Source organism: Moschus berezovskii, chromosome 4, assembly GCF_049115385.1.
Source record: "Moschus berezovskii isolate FMDL1 chromosome 4, NW_MosBer_1.0, whole genome shotgun sequence".
In the NCBI taxonomy this organism is placed as follows: Eukaryota; Metazoa; Chordata; class Mammalia; order Artiodactyla; family Moschidae; genus Moschus; species Moschus berezovskii.
In genome coordinates, this window is record NC_142463.1 from 31,818,019 (window position 1) to 31,834,789 (window position 16,771).

General features: G+C 43.7%; 1 protein-coding gene across 1 annotated transcript in view; it reads left to right on the forward strand.

Annotated features, from left to right (window-relative positions):
• Nucleotides 1–16,771, forward strand: part of C8A (complement C8 alpha chain) — an 82,576-nt gene that overhangs the window by 14,423 nt on the left and 51,382 nt on the right. The window contains exons 2-4 of the mRNA XM_055403806.2: nucleotides 3,580–3,682; nucleotides 11,226–11,370; nucleotides 12,730–12,877. Of these exons, the coding sequence (XP_055259781.2) occupies nucleotides 3,580–3,682; nucleotides 11,226–11,370; nucleotides 12,730–12,877 (396 nt within the window). The remainder of the gene's footprint in view (nucleotides 1–3,579; nucleotides 3,683–11,225; nucleotides 11,371–12,729; nucleotides 12,878–16,771) is intronic.

Here is a 16,771-nt window from a genome sequence, read left to right on the forward strand (position 1 = left end):
TAATACTGCATGATCTCAGGTATATGTGGGAATCGAAAAAAAAGTCTAACTCATAGAACCAGAGAGAATAGAGGGGCTTGGGGCAAGAACAACATGGACAGAGGTTGGTCACAGGATATAAACTTTCTGTCATAGTGATAGCTTATGGTGAACGATGTCGGATTCATGATCTCTGAAGAAGATTTAGCTTTGGGATAAGGGACCAGGCTTGATCACTCAAGAGCGTCTATGTAGCAGAGTTTTATTAAAGTGAAAAAGGGACAGCAAAAGCTTCTGACATATACATCAGAAGGGGGGCAAACAGTACCCCTCCTTGCTAGTCTAAGCAAGGGAGTTATATACTTTTTAAATTAGTTATTAAAATAAATCAAAAGAAAGTCTCAAGGTTCTAAAGATCTTACTAGACCCACTCCCATAATTTACATTTTAAGATAACAGGTTTAGCCAGAAGGTTTTCAAGAAGGAGAAACTGTCCTCAAGCAGAATACACTGTTGTTATATAATCCTTAGTACAGAGTTGACATCTGTATCTAGAGTTCCAAAGATTAGCAAGGAGAGATTAGAAAGCCTTCCTCAGCGATCAATGCAAAGAAACAACAGAATAGGAAAAACAAGAGGTCTCTTCAAGAAAATTAGAAATACCAAGGGAACATTTCATGTAAAGATGGGCTCAAGAAAGGACAGAAATGGTATGGACCTAACAGAAGCAGAAGATATTAAGGAGAGGTGGCAAGAATACACAGAAGAACTGTACAAAAATAATCTTCATGACCAAGATAATCACGATAACGTGATCACTCACCTAGAGCCAGACATCTTGGGATGTGAAGTCAAGTGGGCCTGAGAAAGCATCTCTACGAACAAAGCTAGTGGAGGTGATGGAATTCCAATTGAACTATTTCAAATCCTGAAAGATGATGTTGTGAAAGTGCTACACTCAATATGCCAGCAAATTTGGAAAACTCAGCAGTGGCCACAGCACTGGAAAAGGTCAGTCTTCATTCCAATCCCAAAGAAAGGGAATGCCAAAGAATGCTCAAACTACTGCACAATTGCACTCATCTCACAGTCTAGAAAAGTCATGCTCAAAATTCTCCAAGCCAGGCTTCAGCAATATGTGAACTTTGAACTTCCAGATGTTCAAGCAGGTTTTAGAAAAGGCAGAGGCACCAGAGATCAAATTGCCAACATCCGCTGGATCATGGAGAAAGCAAGAGAGTTCCAGAAAAACATCTATTTCTGCTTCATTGACTATGCCAAAGCCTTTGACTGTGTGGATCACAATAAACTGTGGAAAATTCCTCAAGAGATGGGAACACCAGACCACCTGACCTGCCTCTTGAGAAACCTGTGTGCAGGTCAGGAAGCAACAGTTAGAACTGGACATGGAACAACACACTGGTTCCAAATAGGAAAAGGAGTATGTCAAGGTTGTATATTGTCACCCGGCTTATTTAACTTATATGCAGAGTACATCATGAGGAATGCTGGGCTGGAAGAAGCACAGGCTGGAATCAAGATTGCCAGGAGAAATATCAATAACCTCAGATATGCAGATGACACCACCCTTATGGCAGAAAGTGAAGTGGAACTAAAAAGCCTCTTGATGAAAGGGAAAGAGGAGAGTGAAAAGGCTGACTTAAAGCTCAACATTCAGAAAACTAAGATCATGGCATCTGGTCCCATCACTTCATGGGAAATAGATGGGGAAACAGTGGAAACAGTGTCAGATTTTATTTTTGGGGGGCTCCAAAATCACTGCGGATGCTGACTGCAGCCATGAAATTAAAACACGCTTACTCCTTGGAAGGAAAGTTATGACCAACCTAGATAGCATATTAAAAAGCAGAGACATTACTTTGCCAAACAAGGTCTGTCTAGTCAAGGCTATAGTTTTTCCCATGGTCATGTATGGATGTGAGAGTTGGACTGTGAAGAAAACTGATCACCGAAGAATTGATGCTTTTGAACTGTGGTGTTGGAGAAGACTCTTAAGAGTCCTTGGACTGCAAGGAGATCCAACCAGTCCATTCTAAAGGAGATCAATCCTGGGTGTTTATTGGAAGGACTGATGCTGAAGCTGAAACTCCAATACATTGGCCACCTCATGCGACGAGTTGACTCACTAGAAAAGACTCTGATGCTGAGAGGGATTGGGAGCGGGAGGAGACGGGGACGACAGAGAATGAGATGGCTGGATGGCATCACCGACTCGATGGAGATGAGTTTGAGTGAACTCCGGGAGCTGGTGATGGACAGGGAGGACTGGCGTGCTGTGATTCATGGGGTCGCAAAGAGTTGGACACGACTGTGCGACTGAACTGAACTGAGTTTAAACTGAGTTGTTTGTTGTGTAATCATCAGAAAAAACTATGTTGCTAAGACTAAGGAATATAGAGAGGAAAAAAGAAAGATGTTTGTCCCTTCCTCCTCCTTGAGAATTACTTTCACCTCCTCGGGGACCATGGACTTCTTATCAGCCTGCCTGGGAACTGACTCAATAGGATGAAAATTTCTGGGTTTTTAGCATGCAGCATGGTGACTAGAGTTAGTAATAGCATAGTGTACACTTGGAATTTGCTAAGAGAGTAAGTCTGAAATGTCTTCAGTTCAGTTTAGTTCAGTCGCTCAGTCATGTCCAACTCTTAGCGACCCCATGAATCACAGTATGCCAGGCCTCCCTGTCCATCACCAACTTCCGGAGTTCACTCAAACTCATGTCCATCGAGTCGGTGATGTCATCCAGCCATCTCATTCTCTGTCATCCCCTTCTACTCCCACCCCCAACCTTTCCCAGCATCAGAGTCTTTTCCAGTGAGTCACACATCGCATGAGGTAGCCAAAGTATTGGAGTTTCAGCTTTAGCATCAGTCCTTCCAATGAACACCCAGGATTGATCTCCTTTAGAATGGACTGGTTGGATCTCCTTGCAGTCCAAGGGACTCTCAAGAGTCTTCTCCAGCACCACAGTTCAAAAGCATCAATTCTTTGGCGATCAGCCTTCTTCACAGTCCAACTCTCACATCCATACATGACCACGGGAAAAACCATAGCCTTGACTAGACGGACCTTGGTTGGCAAAATAATGTCTCTGCTTTTTAATATACTATCTAGGTTGGTCATAACTTAGCACACCAAAAAAGGAAAAAAGGTAATTATGGGAGGTGAGTTATATGTTTCCCTTGATTGTGATAATCGTGTCACAATGTATATGTATATCAAACTATCACACCAGTCATCTTAATATACCATACAATTTTTTATCAACTATGCCTCAATAATTCTGGGGAAAAATTCAGTATCTGTTTACATATTATTAGAATGAGATGGCTGGATGGCATCACCGACTCTGTGGACATGAGTTTGAGTGAACTCTGGGAGTTGGTGATAGACAGGGAGGTCTGGAGTGCTGTGATTCATGGGGTCGCGGAGAGTCGGACACCACTGAGCGACTGAAATGAACTGAACTGAACTGAAGATGCCATCATATTAAAACACCTTTTCATATTTATAATTACAAAAGTTAAAATGATCATGATAAAAAATTAAAACCTGAATCGAGGTCTTTTGTTTCTTTAGGAGAGTCAGTCGAGCTGTTGAGAGTTTCACCCCTACAGCTGTTTCCTGCCAGCTGGACAACTGGGCAGAGTGGACAGACTGCTTTCCGTGCCAGGACAAAAAGGTGAGACATTAATAACCAATTTTGGAGCATTTAGCATTTGAATTGTGTAGTATGCATTCAAATGGGGATAAGCAGTTGGCACCATAAATCTAGAAGTCTGGAGAGAAAATGGGTCTAGAAATAGGTATTCAGAAGCCACACACACATGACAGTAGAACACATTTCTGCTTCTTCTGATTTCATTTGTAAGCATTTGGATGAGGCTACACAGACATGTACGTTATGGCTTAGATGGAAAAAAGTAGCCTTCCAGACATGGGCACACTGATCCCCACTGGCCCCTCTGGGTCCTGGCCAACCTACTGCCCTCTAGCGAGAGTCATCTGGAGGAACCAATGACTTGGGAACAAAATGCCAACCTGTCCATGACCTATGGAAAACTGAGATAAACCAAAGCATGCCACATAGGGTGTTTCTGAGGATTTCACTGTCATGCACTGAAAAAGGCTGACACGCCCAGTGAACAGATATATATCTATCTTGCCCACATAAGTGGTTTTAATTGGTCCAAAATGATTGCTAAACTCAGTAGCATAAGGGGGATGTTGGGCGCACTCTGCTCTGGCAGGGAGAAGTATTAAAGCTCTTTGTTCAGAATCACTGGCCTATCATGATAATAAAAAGACTAACTTCTATTCTGTTTTCTTAGTATTTTTAAATCTCTGCAGATAACACACACCTTCACTGGATACAGGGTGGGTGCAGCCCCTTACACGGTACACCACCACCTGAGCCTTGTCTACTAGCCTATTGCTGTCAAGCCTGTGTTTCAGCTTTGATTGAACAGCTTAGATTCTGGTTTGCACCTTATTTGCTGCATTTCTTTGGACGTATCTTTTCCCTTCTCTGTGCCCCTAATTCCTAATCTATAAGTGAAAGTAGGAACAGTACATCATAGAGTTTCTGAGAACATTAAATGAATAATGCACACAAAAGCACTTTTCATGGCATCTGGCACACAGTAAAAGTGAAAGTCACTCAGTTGTGTCTGACTCTTTGTGACCCCAAGGACTATACAGTCCATGGAATTCTCCAGGCCAGAATACTGGAGTGGGTAGTTGTTCTCTTCTTCAGAGGATCTTCCCAACCCAGGGATCGAACCCAGGTCTCCCACATTGCAGGATTCTTTACTGGCTGAGTCACCAGGGCACATAGTAAGTGTTCAATAAATGTGAGTGGTTTTACTTCCTTTCTGTGCTCTCCTCTCTATCCCTACTCCCTCTGCCTTGAATCAAGCCCTGCTATTTTCTCATTTGACCTCTTACAGAGTCTGCGGATGGTTCTCCTGCCTCCAGCCCCCTCCTCAGTGAGACAGGAAAGTGCTCTGGGAAGATCTGATGACAGTGGTTGAAACAACATTTGGACCTAGTTTATTCGACTCTGAAGGCTAAAATTTATGATCTTGCCTCTCCCACCTCTGGGATATGCCAAATAATTTTAGGCATTCCAGTTTAAAAATATCTGGCCCCCAATTCTCATTCGGCTTTGACATTCTGGATTAATATTTTGAATCTGCTCTGATAAATGCCACAAACTGGGTGGCTGAGAACAGCAGAAATGTATTCTCTCACAGTTCTGAGGGCCAGAAGTCTGCAGTCGAGGTGTCAGTAGAGTCAGGCTCTCTCTGGAAGCTCCAGAGGAGAAGTTGTTCTTTGTTTCTTCCAGTTTCTGGAGGCTGCTTGCTCCAATCTCTGCTCTTCTGTCTGCACCACTCCCTCCCTTGTGTGTGTTTCCCTTATGTGTATAAGTGAAATCCCCCTCTGCCTTCCTCTTACAAGGACACTGTGATGGCATTCAGAGTCCGCCTGGATAATCCAGAGTAATTTCTCCAAATTAATGATGTCTGCAAAGATCCTTTTCCCAAATGAGGTAACATTTACTACTTTCTAGGATTAGGACTTGATTTCTTTGGGTGGCCATTATTCAACCTATTATACATTGAAATAACATCCTAAAGCTACATTTTTCTCTTGTGTTACAGTTTAGATAGCAGATAGCACAGGTGAATGAATTACAGTTTACATCAGCATTGATTACTTTCTTAGGGATTCAAAAAGTTGTGTCTTTAAGGTAATTCTTAAAATGATTCTGTTAACTATTTAATTGAAAGGCCATCTGAGTTTCTTTTTATTAATATATTTCTTCCTCTCAAAATCTCCCAAAGATGTGCATTTCTGAAAAGAAACATTGTCTACTAGATAGAAAAGAAAATTATGTCTTAATGATACCAACCATGGGCAATGGCACGGAGAAGTCCCTGTGGTGGTATCCTTATCAACCTGTCTGCAATACAATGTCTTCATTATTTAGTAACAACCTAGAAACTAGGGAGTGGGTGGGAATGAACCTGATGCCTGAACCATCATTCCAAGTATAGAAACCACATGAAGGATGTTAGTGACAATAATAGTGGCCATTTATTAAATAATTTCTGTAGACCAAGGACTGTGCTAAGAATAAATCATCTTATTTGACTTTGGCAGCCAGTACTGAGTGATAGACAGATGGACACCGTCCTCCCTTTTGCTGAGGTTGCCCATTAACAACGCAGCAGAGCCTCAATTTAAAATCTGGCCGGTCTGATTCCAAAATGCCCATGAATCTGAACCGTATGCCTCTCCTGGAACTATATGGAGAGTAGTGAGTGATATTAGTGGTTACCTAATCCAATACCTTCCAGTCATAATCGTTCCAGAGTAGTCCAACAGCTACAAGGATGATGACAAAGTTGACAGCTCTTATTACTGGGCACACACCAGAATGGAACAGAGAGCTGATGTCTTTACCTGTGTGATCACTAATCCTCAGAACACTCTCAGACCTCTCTCATATTACAGATGAGAACACCAAGGGTCAGAGGAATTAAGGAATTTATCCAGTGACACCTACACTGAGAGTTGCAGAACTGGAATTCTAACCCAGTTTGAGATGGGATCGTTAATAGAATGTAACCTCCGAGACTTGTGAGAATAAACAATGCAGAGGGACTTCCCTGGTGGTGCAGTGGCTAAGATCCTACACTCCCAGTTTGTTGGGGCCCAGGTTTGATTCCTGGTCAGAGAATAAGAGGGCTTCCCAGGTGGTGCTAGAACTTGCCTGCCAATGTAGGAAACATAAGAGATGTAGGTTCAATCCCTGGGTAAAGAAGATCCCCTGGAGGAGGCATGGCAACCCACTTCAGTATCCTTGCCTGGAGAATCCTGTGGACAGAGGAGACTGGTGGCTACAGTCCACAGGGCCACAAAGAGTCGGTCATGACTGAAGTGACTTAGTCCTCACGCATGCACACAGGGAACTAGATCCCACATGCCACAAACTGAGAGCTTGCATGCCTCAACTAAAGATCCCATATGCGGCAACACATGCAGCCAAATAAATAATATTTTTTAAAAGAATGTAAAGTGTTTGGCCAATAGTAAGCACTCAATAACTAGTAACCACCATCATCATCACCAACATATTGGTAACTGCAGGTCTCATAACTGATGAATGTTTTTTAAGGGCAAGAAAGAGAAGAGAACTGGCGCTATATTGGTATGACAAGCTCTTTTGTATTTACTGCCTTGTGGGACAAGAATGTGGGTAGATATTGAAAATATCTTCATATCCCCACATTGACAATTAATTATAATCTCTTCCCACAAAGTTTACAGATCTGCCATCACTGTTATTGACTGACAAGCACGAAAGGCAGATGGACTGGTTGGAGCCACACTTCTTTTGCTACAACTTCCTCTTTGCTAAGGAGCAGTCATGTAGGCAGAAATGAGCAAGATGAAAGAGGGGGAACTCACATTACTTTGTACTCATCGCTGGAAGCATGCATTAATAACCATTTCTGCTTATTAAGCACCAATGATATGCCAGGCACAAGGCTACATAGTATCAGAACTCTCACTTAGCACTCACAAAACCCTTAAAAGCTAAGGCCTGATGAACTATGGACAGAGGTTCGTGACACTGTACAGGAGACAGGGACCAAGACCATCCCCATGGAAAGGAAATGCAAAAAAGCAAAATGGCTGTCTGAGGAGGCCTTACAAATAGCTGTGAAAAGAAGAGAAGCCAAAAGCAAAGGAGAAAAGGAAAGACATAAGCATCTGAATGTAGAGTTCCAAAGAATAACAAGGAAAGATAAGAAAGCCTTCCTCAGCAATCAATGCAAAGAAATAGAGGAAAACAACAGAATGGGAAAGACTAGAGATCTCTTCAAGAAAATTAGAGATACAAAGGGAAGATTTCATGCAAAGATGGGCTCAATAAAGGACAGAAATGGAAGGGACCTAACAGAAGCAGAAGATATTAAGAAGAGGTGACAAGAATACACAGAAGAACTGTACAAAAAAGATCTTCACGACCCAAATAATCATGATGGTGTGATCACTCACCTAGAGCCAGACATCTTGGAATGTGAAATCAAGTGGGCCTTAGAAAGCATCACTACAAACCAAGCTAGTGGAGTTGAGTTATTTCAAATCCTGAAAGATGATGCTGTGAAAGGGCTGCACTCAATATGCCAGCAAATTTGGAAAATTCAGCAGTGGCCACAGGACTGGAAAAGGTCAGTTTTCATTCCAATCCCAAAGAAAGGCAATGCCAAAGAATGCTCAAACTACCACACAATTGCACTCATCTCACAGTCTAGAAAAGTCATGCTCAAAATTCTCCAAGCCAGGCTTCAGCAATACTTGAACCGTGAACTTCCAGATGTTCAAGCAGGTTTTAGAAAAGGCAGAGGCACCAGAGATCAAACTGCCAATATCTGCTGTACATGGAAAAAGCATGAGAGTTCCAGAAAAACATCTATTTCTGCTTTATTGACTATGCCAAAGCCTTTGACTGTGTGGATCACAATAAACTGTGGAAAATTCCTCAAGAGATGGGAATACCAGACCACCTGACCTGCCTCTTGAGAAACCTGTGTGCAGGTCAGGAAGCAACAGTTAGAACTGGACATGGAACAACACACTGGTTCCAAATAGGAAAAGGAGTACGTCAAGGTTGTATATTGTCACCCTGCTTATTTAACTTACATGCAGAGTATATCATGAGAAACACTGGGCTGGAAGAGCACAAGCTGGAATCAAGATTGCCAGGAGAAATATCAATAACCTCAGATATGCAGATAACACCACCCTTATGGCAGAAAGTGAAGAGGAACTATAAAGCCTCTTGATGAAAGGGAAAGAGGAGAGTGAAAAGGTTGGCTTAAAGCTCAACAATCAGAAAATTAAGATCATTTAATCTGGCCCCATCACTTCATGGGAAATAGATGGGGAAACAGTGGAAACAGTGTCAGACTTTATTTTTGGGGGCTCCAAAATCACTGCAGATGCTGATTGCAGCCATGACATTAAAAGACACTTACTCCTTGGAAGGAAAGTTATGACCAACCTAGACAGCATATTAAAAAGCAGAGACATTACTTTGTCAACAAAGGTCCGTCTAGTCAAGGCTATAGTTTTTCCAGTGGTCATGTATGGATGTGAGAATTAGACTGCAAAGAAAGCTGATCACTGAAGAATTGATGCTTTTGAACTGTGGTACTGGAGAAGACTCTTGAGAGTCCCTTGGACTGCAAGGAGATCCAACCAGTCCATTCTAAAGGAGATCAATCCTGGGTGTTCATTGGAAGGACTGATACTAAAGCTGAAACTCCAATACACTGGCCACTTCATGTGACGAGTTGACTCGCTGGAAAAGACTCTGATGCTGGGAGGGATTGGGGGCGGGAGGAGAAGGGGACAACAGAGAATGAGATGGCTGGATGGCATCACCGACTCGATGGAGATGAGTTTGAGTGAACTCCGGGAGTTGATGATGGACAGGGAGGCCTGGTGTACTGTGATTCATGGGGTCGCAAAGAGTTGGACACGACTGAGCAACCGAACTGAACTGAAGTGAACTGATCATCACAACCACTTTACATATTAGACAACAGATGCTCAGAAAAGATAAGTGACTTGCTCATTGGCAGTTGGTAAGTGAATCTGGGGTTTGATCCCAAGTTGGTCTGCTGCTACTAAGTCACGTCAGTTGTGTCCGACTCTGTGCGACCCCATAGACGGCAGCTCACCAGGGTCCTCTGTCTCATTTGGGGCTAATCTCATGCCTGTGCTCTTCAAACTATAGGATACAAGTGGAGGAATCACTACTAATTATGATTAGTGAAGTAAACTAGGTCAACCACCTCATTTTACAGATTTGGAAACTGAGGCAGAAAGTATCAGGCACTGCTACTGTACACAGTGAGTCAGAGAGAGATTCAAGTCAGGAGCTCAATTCTCTTGCTTCTCAAGTCATTGCTTTCCTATTTACTTTCTTATATCTTGAAGGCAGGACCTGTGGGCTGAGCCAGTGTAAGAGGCAGCAGATACTATGGTGCTGACTGACACTCTGTATGAAGCTCTCTATACGCCCATGTTCCATGTTGTTTTATTTTTTATCTCGTCAACTAGACTCTGAGCTTCTCAAAGACAGGGATGGAACTTCAATTTCTTGGACTATCTTACTCTTCAGCTTCCTCCTGATACACTAGTACCTCACACTGTACACCCTATAGAAAACAGTAACATAAAAACTTCGAGCCCAAGATTGGTATGCATTTTATTCTTTCTGTCCTTTCTTCAGTAAGCATTTATCAGAGCTCTGTTTGTCTCTTGACCTCTTGCAAGGGCTCTTTCTACCTCGCAAGCAACAAGATCACTTGATACCGGGCAACTTCAGCTAAAAAGGAACTGGTTTTTCCAAAAGTCCTGAAAGAAAATTCCCAGAGAGGACTATGACTGCCATAAGGTCGAGTCATGAACAAATCATCGCGACTTGGCAGATATGAGGCCCTGGTTTCCCTGCCTCATTCATATCCACACAACCCTGTGACTAAGGGGGTGACATCACCCCTACCTGAATCATATGAGATATGTCACAAGGAAAGAGGAGATGCCATGACCAGAAAAAATTTTACAAAGGAGAAGCAATAAACATCTTCTAAAAGTGTCTCCCATGCAATGCATCATAGATCAAATGCCAAGTATATGAAGCCAAATAAGACATGGTCTTCCCTTTGGCAGCCCTAACCCCATATGAAAATTGTTCCTAAAATAAGGAGATACGTAGAGTAAGAAGCAGACAGTAACAACCTTATATGACAAGTGCTAGGAGAGAGGGTTCATAGGGAACTGAGAATATATTCCTAAATTATAAAAGTTTTTTCCCAAGAAGGTAAACCATGATCTTGAAAGATGAATAGGTACTAACTGGCTTCAGAAAGGGAAGATGGAGGTCCTTCCTGGCAAGGAGGAAGACCCTAGAAATACCTAGTCCAAACTTCTTATTTGATGTTTGGAGGCCCTAATTCAATATTCCAGCTGATGACAACCTCTGGTTGAACATCAGCATTTATGATTACTCATCCCCTCAAAAGACAGCTTTGCGGCTCTCAATCATTAAGACAGTCATTCGTTATGTTGAGCTGAGACCTGCCTGCACCAATCTTGGTTGATTGATAAGACGATGAATGTGTCTGCTTCCAAATCTGATTTAGTACAGATACCGAAGCCTCTTGCAGCCAAACAAGTTTGGGGGAACCATCTGCAGTGGGAATGTCTGGGACCAAGCCAGCTGTCACAGTCCCACAGCTTGTCTGAGTCAAGCACAGTGTGGACAGGATTTCCAGTGTAAGGAGACAGGTAAGTAACATCTCAGCAGGATAACAGCTGTGCCTGTCAAACTTAATGTAAAAAACAGTTTTCCAGGAGCTTGTTAGAATGCAGAACTCCAGAGCCCCAGAAGTTATCATTCTGGAAGTTTCAGATGGGACCTAGGAACCTGAATTTGAAGCCAAGCCAGCAATCCTGATGCAAGTTCTTAGGAACATATGCTGATTTTAAAAAGGTACAATTCACACATCCATCCATTCATTGAATAAATATTGAGAGCATATGATGACCAGGTAATGTGCTACCTGCTGGTGATGCAGAGAAAAAAAATTCATGTGCTTGACCCTCAGTACTCCTAGACTCTTTGGAGACAGACCAATAAGGCATCAATGACAATATCCTGTGATAGCTAGTATAATGGGTGTATGTATAGGGTCCAATGTACAGATTCTCTGGCAGGGGGTGCCTAAATCTGCTTTGGAGAGTCAGGGCAGGATTGAACACAGTACTTGAACTGAGACTTTGAACAAGTTTGCTAAGAGACAAAATGTGCAAAAGCACAAGGGTTTAGAGACTCGTAATCAGCCCAAGATAAGTGCTTTGGGAAGAGAGGCAGGGGATGGGCCAGGTTTTTAACTGGGGACCAGATGGTGGCATTTGGAGACAGAGGAATAGGGAGGCTCTGGAGGGTGCAGAGCATTTTAGATCCCTGGGGCTGTGATATGGAGACTGAACAGAGAGGAGGAGCCTGGGGTAGGGTCCGAGCTGAGGTCCTGCAGGTGGGAGACAGTGAGGCTGGGAGGAGGGTGGAGGCAGTGAGGATTACAGGAGGATGGGACAGCACTGAGGACTGAAGGGCTGTTTCAGAGATGGAACAGATCCAGTATTCATGTATGGATGTGAGAGTTGACCTATAAAGAAAGCTGAGCACCAAAGAATTGGTGCTTTTGAACTGTGGTGTTGGAGGAGACTCTTGAGAGAGTCCCTTGGACTGGAAGATCAAACCAGTCCATCCTAAAGGAAATCAGTCCTGAGTATTCATTGGAAGGACTGATGTTGAAGCTGAAACTCCAATACTTTGGCCACCTGATGCAAAGAGCTGACTCATTTGAAAAGACCCTGATGCTGGGAAAGATTGAGGGCAGGAGGAGGAGGGGATGTCAGAGGATGAGATGGTTGGATGGCATCACTGACTCAATGGACATGGGTTTGAGTAAACTCTGGGAGTTGGTGACTGACAGTGAGGCCTGGCGTGCTGCAGTCCGTGGGGTCTCAAAGAGTCCAACATGACTGAGCAACTGAACTGAACTGAACTGAACTGATACAGGTCATGAGGGAGGGGGGGAGTCCTGGAGGCTCTAGAAGCATCCACCGCCTCTCCTTGCTCAGGTCGCTGCCTGAAACGCCACCTGGTGTGCAATGGAGACAAGGACTGCCTGGATGGCTCCGATGAGGACGACTGTGAGGATGTCAGGGTGTCGGAAAATGACTGCAGCCAGTATGACCCAATTCCAGGATCAGAGAGGGCAGCCTTGGGGTGAGTCACTGCCTGCTGATTCTGTGAGTCCCGGGCATGATCTTTCATCAATCATGACTATTGGTTTCAGGGACACAAGAGGGTCTTTGGGAGGAATTCCTCTAGAGTGCATCCTGAGAGGCCACTGTCCCTCTAGTGTTTTAGTTCACTCAGGCTGCTCTAACAAGATGCTACACACTGGGTGGCCTATAAACAACAGAAATTTATTTCTCAGACTTCTGCGGCTGGAAGTCTGAGATCAGGGTGCCAGCCTCGTCAGGTGAGGGTGTTCTTTCAGTCAGCAGTCTTCTCGCTGTGTCCTCTGATGGTGGAAGGGATCAGGGTGCCCTGTGGGTTTCCTCTCTAAGAGCAGTAGCTCCATTCATGAGGGGTCCACCCTGATGACCAAAGCACCTCCCAAAGGTCTCCTCCTATATACCATCACATGGGGGGTTAGGGTTTTAGCATATGAATTTGGGGGGCACAAAATTCAGTCCATAAGAGGTGATTTGCTCAGTCCTGTTTACATGACATAGCTCCCGTTTTCCCCTCTATGTCTCTATCCGTATATTCTTATTTAACCCTTTCCCACCCTACTGCTCATTCCTCTTGTCCCAATTCCGTTTCCAAGGCCCATTTATGAAGCTACATCTACCATGAAGGCTTCCAGTATTCCCCCAAATAACTCTTCTCTGACGAAGTGCACTTTTCAGTAGCCCTGTTCATACTCTGCTTTGCACTGCAGTTGCTGATACAACCAAGGCTAACATAGTGACACACTGCAAAGAAAATGGCCTTTAAGGTGAGACACAGTGGAGCTTGAATCTCCACTCTGCAACTGCTGACTTACACCTCTCAGGACACTTTTTTTTTTTAATCTGTTGAGATCCAATCAGCCTTGATTCTAACTTTCCTTCATTGTATACTTTATGTTTAGGTTCAAACCCACACACACAACACTCACTTTTCTTCTGAGTTTTCATAAAGGTAGTTCCTTCTTTCTGGAATATCCTTCCCTATATTCCTATCTGGTTACTGTTTTACCTAGTCTTATGCACTGAATTGCATCCCCCTAAAATTCATATGTGGAAGCCCTAACACATATGTGATAATATTTAGAGAAAGGGCCTTTACAGAGGTAATTTAGGTCAAATGAGGTCATGAGGGTGGGGCCCTAATCCAATAGGATTGGCATACTTATATGAAGAGGAAGAGACACCAGAGAGCTCTCTCTCCCCACAAGCATAGAGAAGGCACCATGTGAGGACTTGGCAAGAAGGTGGCTATCTGCAACCCAGGAAGAGAGGCCTTATCAGAAACCAACCCTGACGGTACCTTTCTCCTAGACGTCCAGCTTCCAGAACTGAGAGAACATAAATTTGTCAAAATTCTTTGAGTCACCCAGACTTGGGTATTGTATTGGGTGTATTTTGCTGTGACAGACCAGTTAAGGCACCCAGGCATCATCACCTCTAGCTGGTCTTTTGGACACCCCCGTTCCCCCTCTCAATGCTGCTTAGGCTGGCTTAGCCCCCTCGCACTGCTCCGAGCATCCCTGTGTGTCCTCCTCTCCCAGCACTTAGCCAACAGGACAGAGACATCTGTTTCCCAGGCTGAGGGATCCCTCGTCATCTCTGCTTCTCCAGCACCCAGCACAGGGCAGAGCTCGTAGTGACACATGGTATTGCCAGTCTTTGCCTCGGGCCTTGTCCCCTAACTTGAACATAAACTCGTTGAGGGCAGAGGCTGCTCTGATTTATGTTTTCATCTCTGCAGCCTCTATATCAGAGCTTTTCCTAGAACAGTCTGTCGCTGAGTATTGACTGCAGTGAAATCAGTAGGAGCAGCTGGATCGTTACAGATGAGGAACCTGAGAGAGGTAGTAATCATCACACGGCAGCCGGGCCCTGTGGCAGCCCACTCCTAGTCATGTGTGGGTTCTGTGACATGCAGCGCTCATTCACTGAGCTTTAATGACTTCGGATCACAGCCCACCTACCAGATAGGGCAGAATCCTGTAAGTGCATGTGGACACTTACACGTGAAAAGATGATCAAGTATTTGTTTCTTTTAGACCAATAATATTAGTTTTCTGGGACTGCCATAACAAAGTGCCACAAACTAGGTGGCTTAAGCAATAGAAAACTTATTTTCTCAGGAGGCTAGAAACCTGAGATGAAGGTAGGATTGCTTTTGCTGAGGCCTCTCTCCTCGGTACTGAATGGCCATCTTCTCCCTGTGTCCTCACAGTGTCTTCCGTCTGTCCATGGCTGTGTCCTAACTTCCTCTTCTTGTAAGAACACCAGGCATACTGGATTAGAGCCTTCTCTAATAAGCTCATTCTACCTCAATTGCCATTTTAAGGATCCTATCACCAAAATACTGTAAAATTCTGAGCTTTCGGGAGTCAGGACTTCAACATATGAATATTGGGAGGGCATATTTCAGGCTCTACCACCAAAATCTTGATTTTGAACATGACCCTGGGATGCAAAGAGTATGAGCATGAAATACTGAGGTGTTGACTTGGAAAATGATTACAAAAATTGAAAAAAAATTACAAAAATTACAAAAAACGATCTTATTGACAAAAAGATCTCAGACCATGACCCTGATCTCATGTGACTCAATCAGGACAATTTCAAATATACTAATACTTGTTGGGTTTAGTACTTTGCTCACACTGAACACTGAAACCAGCAGAAAGGGGTCACCTCCACTCCCGAGAGCTGACATTATGGTTGTTTTTCCATTCATCTATAAGATCTCAGAGGCCTTTCCTGATATTTTATTTTTGTCTTATTTAGGCATTTCCCAGTTTTTCAGTTCAGTTCAGTTCAGTCGCTCAGTCATGTCCGACTCTCTGTGACCCCATGAATCACAACATGCCAGGCCTCCCTGTCCATCACCAACTCCTGGAGTTCACTCAAACTCATCTCCATCAAGTCGGTCATGCCATCAAGCCATCTCATTCTCTGTCGTCCCCTTCTCCTCCCGCCCCCAAACTTTCCCAGCATCAGAGTCTTTTCCAGTGAGTCAACTCATCGCATGAGGTGACCAAAGTATTGCAGTTTCAGCTTTAGCATCAGTCCTTCCAATGAACACCCAGGACTGATCTCCTTTCGAATGGACTGGTTGGATCTCCTTGCAGTCCAAGGGACTCTCAAGAGTCTTCTCCAACACCACAGTTCAAAAGCATCGATTCTTCGGTGATCAGCTTTCTTCACAGTCCAACTCTCACATCCATACATGACCACGGGAAAAACCATAGCCTTGACTAGACGGACCTTTGTTGGCAAAGTAATGTCTCTGCTTTTTAATATACTATCTAGGTTGGTCATAACTTTCCTTCCAAGGAGTAAGCATCTTTTAATTTCATGGCTGCAATCAGCATCTGCAGTGATTTTGGAGCCCAAAAAAATAAAGTCTGACACTGTTTCCACTGTTTTTCCATCTATTTCCCATGAAGTGATGGGACCAGATGCCATGATCTTTGTTTTCTGAATGTTGAGCTTCAAGCCAACATTTTCACTCTCTTCTTTCCCTTTCATCAAGAGGCATTTGAGTTCCTCTTCACTTTCTGCCATGAGGATGGTGTCATCTGCATATCTGAGGTTATTGATATTTCTCCCAGCAAGCAATCTTGATTCCAGCTTGTGCTTCTTCCAGCCCAGCGTTCCTCATGATGTACTCTGCATAGAAGTTAAATAAGCAAGGTGACAATATACAGCCTTGACGTACTCCTTTTCCTATTTGGAATCAGTCTGTTGTTCCATGTACAGTTCTGACTATTGCTTCCTGACCTGCATACAGGTTTCTCACGAGGCAGGTCAGGTGGTCTGGTATTCCCATCTCTTGAAGAATTTTCCACAGTTTATTGTGATCCACACAGTCAAAGGCTTTGGCATAGTCAAT